Raw genomic sequence first — 6,000 nt, forward strand, 5'->3', positions numbered from 1 at the left:
CACTTCAACTTTTAGGAGGTAAACTCTCCTTAGAATCAGATGGTTTGGAGATGACTCCTCAGTTTTCAGAATTAGCTCTTCTGATCTCCAAAAATACAGTTTGATTGAAGTATGTAATGATTACAATATCGGAAATACATTACAAGAAAAATTGTAAAGTCATCCTAATCACAGATGTAAAAGCAATGACACTCTCAGATAGTTCTGACTGATATGATAAAGCCTTATCAGTATTTTTGAAGGAAACATGTTAAGTTCAGAAAATACATTTGAGTAAAAACTGTTTCTATTGTTAAATGCATTTAAACAAATAGGTAAATTACATGTTGCAAGTAAAAATTCTGTAGAACCTGAATGCACCACATCATGTGACTCTGCAGTGAAGTTAGTGACATAAATGTTTTGGTGAATATCAAAAAAGGTTCATTATTTATATTATTAGTGGGGGAGACCGGGGGAGATAGTAACACTTCTTATGTCAGCATAACTAAACTTTATTCAAACACAAAACACATTGTGTGTGTGTGTGTGTAGACTTTGGTCTTTGGAAGCAGAAAACACCAGAACACGACTGCCCTCTCCAGGTGAAACCTATCATAGACAGTATTCACAATGCCAGCAAAGCCTCCTGTCATCCTCACAGGAACCTTGTAGTGGCTGAAAGAATGGTGGCAACCAAGGTCAAAACAGACCTGACACAGTCCAAGAGGGCAAAGCCATTGCAGTGGGGCTTCAAGTTGTTTGTACTTGCTGAGTCGAGCAACAGGTACACTGTTGATTTTGCTCTGTACGCAGGAAAAAAAGACTTTCACACTGGCCAAGGACTCTCGTATGACTCTGTCATGTCTCTCTTGAATCGTTCGTACCTGGGTTCTGGAAACTCTTCCTGTGTTTCTTTGACATTGCTGCCACTAATGCATAAATCCTCCACAAAGAACATGCATCACAGAGACAAGAGGAAACAATGACCCACGAGGCCTTCATGGAGGAGCTAACCACACAGCTGTGATGTGGGTCAAATAAGATCCCAGCCAAACAGGCCAGGTGTGATCATGTGCCTGTTCCAGTGGCCCCACTGAGTGCAGACATTACCAAGATGGCGTCTGTCAGAAGCAAGACCTGTCTCCTGTGCAGCATGGACAAATGAAAGAAACATAACACTCCGTGGAAGTGTGAGGAGTGTGATGTTCCCCTTTGTCTGCAACTGACCAGGAACTGTTTTGAGGAATGACACAAAAGACCCTGATGTTGACAAAACATGAATAAAGACATGACAAGGTGTGATCAATAAGTTGATCGCCATCTAGTTGTGTATTTGAATGGACTGGCTGGACCCTCTTGTCATATTTATGTAATCATAGTCTTGGTAGAAGCGCTTTGAATGACCAAAATGACCAGAACAAATATGAACAGAGGACACTGATTCAGATGCTGAATCCATTCATGCTTCTAATACAGTTCATGCAGTAGCTGTGTCCACACACAATTGTCACGAGATCCTTCAGCAGATCAGGACCACAGTGGAAGCAAGCTTTCAGGATTTACTGTGTTTACATCTTCTGTGGTTTGTGACGTCATCACCAAAATCAATAAATCAGATCCACATTGATCAAAATACAGAAGGTGTATTTTAATGTTGGACACACATCCGTAAATAAAGTAAGTTCCTTGAGGCAACTCTGGATCCCACATATGAGCTACATTAGCTCACAGTATGTGCAACATTACATGTCTATGTAATAATCCTTTTTACTGACTGAGAGCACAAATAAAATGTTATCAGTAAGAAGCAACAAGTGTTAGAAAACTCTGCTCATTTCTCTGTGACAAAGCTGTTTTAGTGAGGAAAGCTGAAAGGACAGAGACTGACTGACAAATGTTCTTCTGCTCTGAACATGAACTCTGTACTTTGTGCTGTTTCAGGAGGAAAACTGTCTCAGTTATACTCTCATATCAGTTTCACATTTCCTCCATCACCTGAGTTTGATACAAATGAAGACAAGAAGGAAAAGTAAAATGTTTGTTTGTTTATTAATCATGTAAACCTTCAGTTTGTTCTCACATCCCATCAGTACAGTCTGTTACATGACTGTTGTTCAATGATTTAATGTACAGATTCACTTCATCCACACAACCAGTCTTTATAATACATCATAACACTTCATTTGTACATCGCTTTAGACAACAACAACAACAACAACAACAACAACAACACTTGTTTTGCTGACAAAATGAATGTAAATGTAGCCTCATTAAAGTGCTTATTACAAATTTACAAAACAGCAAAATATCTACGAGAAAGGAAGCTCTGGTGATTTTTATCTGAAGACCCATGCAGTGGAGGAAAAACAACAACATGCATCAAACAAATATTGAACAAACATTTAGAACATAGAGACGTTTACAATTTCACACAGAGAAATATCAGTTGAGGTAAAGAAACATCATCATGAGCAGTGACAGCCTCCATGATTAAACAGACACAGGAAGGAGCGCCACCTAAAGAAACTCAAACATTTACAGCACAACTAATGAGAAGATGTCAAAGTACCAGCCATAGTGTTTGACTGACAGCTGATCTCTGTGCAGTGAAGACATGAAAAGAAAAATCAGCTCTCAGCAACAATGATGGAGAAAAAAATACATTTCAGATCAAAACACAGAATTTAATCCACTGTTTCTTAAATGACTTCTGTTTATTTGAGTTTACAGAACTCAGCAGTGTCTCCAGAAAACCCAGGAAACCAAAATCCAGCATAGAGAGGCTGAGTGAATGTGGTCTGGACTCTGTGGAGGAGAGTCATGGTTTCAGAGACGCTGTAGAAGGACAGAATACCTGCACTGTGATCCAGGTACACTCCTACTCTGGAGGACTGAGGACCTGAGACAGGAGTGCTGATTTTGTTGTACCAGAAGTGATAACAGGTTTTTCTACAAAGCAGCACCCAAGATTTGTCATTGTATCCAAATACATTTTTATCCCCTGCTCTGCTGATATTCTTGTATGCGACTGCTACATCAACTCCTCCTCCTCTCCACTCCACCTCCCAGTAACAACGTCCAGTCAGACTCTCTCTACTCAGGACCTGACAATAATCAGTGAATCTGTCTGGGTGACTTGAATAAGATTGTTTTTTATCCATTATTGTTACTTTCCTGTTCCCCTCAGATAATAACAGGTATGTGTTTGCTGTGTTTGGATCCAGTGTGATTTCACATGAATATTTTAAGAATCCAGCTCTGGTCTTGGGCTCTGGTTGTGAATTTGACAGTAAAACATCCACATCAGTCACTGTCTGTGAGATGTTTGTCCATTTCTCTCTCAGAACGTCCTGTAGTTTATCTCTGACCTCTGACACAGCCGTTGTCACATCCTCAAAGTACCTCAGAGGACGGATATTGATGCTGGATGAGTCTGTAGATTCACTGAGTGGTGACAGTGAGGAGTAGTTGTGTAGAAACTGGGTGTGATCCTCTGTGTGTGAGAGCTTCATCAGCTCAGCGTCTTTCCTCTTCAGCTCAGTGATCTCCTGCTGCAGCTTCTCCTCAAGCTCTTTGACTCCACTCACTTCAGTTTCCTGCTGGGATCTGACCTGCTGCTTCACATCAGAGCGTCTTTTCTCCATCAGACGGATCAGCTCAGTGAAGATCTCCTCACTGTCCTCCACTGCTTTATCAGCAGAGCGATTGATAGCCTCCACCTCCTGTTGAAGCAGCTTCACATCTTTCTCTCTGTCCTGGATTCTCTGCTGAATGTTTTGTCGACTCACCTCCAGCTCTCTCTGCCTCTCAGTCCTCTCTGCTGCAGCTGAGACTGTGTCGTGGCCTTTATGTTCATCCACAGAGCAGAGATAGCAGATACACTGCTGATCAGTACGGCAGAACATCTTCATCACCTCATCATGACGAGAGCAGATCTTCTCCTGGAGCTTGTTGGAGGGGTCCACCAGCTTGTGTTTCTTTAACTGAATTACATTATGAAACTGAAGGTGTTGCTCACAGTAAGAGACGACACACACCAGACAGGACTTGAGAGCTTTCAGTCTTCTCCCAGTGCAGACATCACAGGCCACATCTTCAGGTCCAGCATAGCAGTGATCAGCAGGAGCAGCTTGGAGTCCAGTCTTCTTCAGTTCCTCCACTAAAACTTCAGAATTAGCTCTTCTGATCTCCAAAAATACATTTTGATTAAAGTATGTAATGATTACAATATCGGAAATACATTACAAGAAAGATGGAAAATTCATCCTAGTTGATCCTTTTGAAAGACAGCAGCACAGTCCTGACACCAGTGACGACTTTCTCCATCCTGGAAAGGGACGTTAACAGACTGTTGAAGAGACAGAACCTCAGCAGAGCAGTCAGACCAGACTCTGTCCAAGCACTGAAAATATTATTCACAAATACACTGCTGAAGATTAAACCACTGGATGTTTCTTCTCCAAAGACAGATTCACCCTCCAAACATCTCCGACAGTTTCATTTAATAATAGTTTGAGTCTAAAATGATCCCATGGTTCACAGAATAACAGTAAAGATGGTGGAACATCAGTGTAGCAGAACTTTTTCCTCTTCTCTTCCTCTCTCATTCATTTTGTCACAGCTCATCACATTTATCTTGTGATCCCGTGATCAGTCACAGGCCTGTTTTTCAGCCCATCTGCTTTTAATGCTTAAAGTATATTTTCCTGAGAATACTTATGTACTGTAAGAAGAATTTTGACTTTTAAATCATTGGTACTTTTCTTCAGTGAAGGTCCTGAATACTTCATCCAACACTGGTTATGTGGAGACCATGCAATGGTGGTTTGTGGAGAAGTAAAGAATAACTTGTAGTGAACCTGAACTAAATCCCTGGTCAGCAGGATGAAGGCGCCCTCTTGTGTTTTGAATCAGTATTGACATTTCAGGAATGGAAAAACTTCACTGAGCCTTTGGCAGCTTCAAACAACATAATTCCCATAATTCCAAGCGTCAGCCTCAAATCAACCAATTCAAAGCCAATATTGTCAAAACTACAGCTATTTCAATTCTGAAAACACTGTGTGGCAAGTCAGTAAAAGGGGCTCACACATGGAAATAGGCAGAGAAAAAAAGGTCAACACCCTGAGTGAGACGTCCAGGAGACTGGAGCCCTACAAATACAACTTGATCAGTGTGTTATTTTGTGCTTTAATAAAATTTTGGCTGCTGTTACTAATAAATCTGTTTGATTGCATGTATATTCATTTAGGCATTACTGATACAGACCATGAGATATATATACACTGACAAAACAACAAACTGGTTTTTATATCTGCCTCTCAGCTTGGGGACAGACACCCAACAACTGGTCAACAAATAAACAAATAAATAAAAACACCACATGAAGCCATTTTACACAAGAAGGGCCCTGCTGTCTTTTCAATGCAATTCCTGCACTTCACACACTATAGGCCCCTGACGGGGGAGAGCAGGGCAAGTGCAGAGCCCATCAAAAATGCTCTTGCTGTGCTCATAAGGATGTGGCAGTGTGGTCTGTATAACAATCTTGCAATATGACTTTGTGTGTGTGTGTGTGTGTGTGTGTGTGTGTGTGTGTGTGTGCGTGTGTGTGTGTGTGTGCGTGTGTGTGTGTGTGTAGGCTACATGGGCTCAAAATACACAATGTCAAATCCCTATGTGAAAATATGGCTAAATGTAAAACCATAAATTCTATATTTCTTCATCACATCTTCATGGCAACTTATAAACATGAATTTGAAGATATTAGTCATGCATCCCAGGGTTATGGGATAGAAATTGAAGTTTTTACTAAAATCCAGCTGAATCATGCATTTTCTCCTGCCTCCCCAGCAGAGCAAACACACACCAAATAATAAGCAGTAAAATTAATTGCCTGTATTTTTGTCATAATTTTTTCCATTATTGAGGTTTGCAAGCCATTGTTGCTAAAAATAAATAAATAAATTAATAATAACACTTATAATAATAATAATAATAATAAATGCCAAGTTTGTG

The 6,000-nt window shown here is 40.5% G+C and overlaps 1 protein-coding gene across 1 annotated transcript; it reads right to left on the minus strand.

Moving 5' to 3' along the window:
• Window positions 1-2,012: 2,012 nt before the first annotated feature.
• Window positions 2,013-4,045, minus strand: LOC117271518 (tripartite motif-containing protein 16-like). Its single transcript, XM_033649700.2, has one exon. The coding sequence runs from the start codon at window positions 3,891-3,893 to the stop codon at window positions 2,697-2,699; it is 1,197 nt and encodes a 398-aa protein (XP_033505591.2). The 5' UTR covers window positions 3,894-4,045; the 3' UTR covers window positions 2,013-2,696.
• Between the last annotated feature and the right edge of the window lie 1,955 nt (window positions 4,046-6,000).

The sequence above is a fragment of the Epinephelus lanceolatus genome, chromosome 12 (genome assembly GCF_041903045.1).
Source record: "Epinephelus lanceolatus isolate andai-2023 chromosome 12, ASM4190304v1, whole genome shotgun sequence".
Classification (NCBI taxonomy): Eukaryota; Metazoa; Chordata; class Actinopteri; order Perciformes; family Serranidae; genus Epinephelus; species Epinephelus lanceolatus.

Bases quoted from the DNA above. Each gene is read 5' to 3' on its own strand.
- LOC117271518 (XM_033649700.2), bottom strand. From the start codon at position 3,893: ATGAAGATGTTCTGCCGTACTGATCAGCAGTGTATCTGCTATCTCTGC.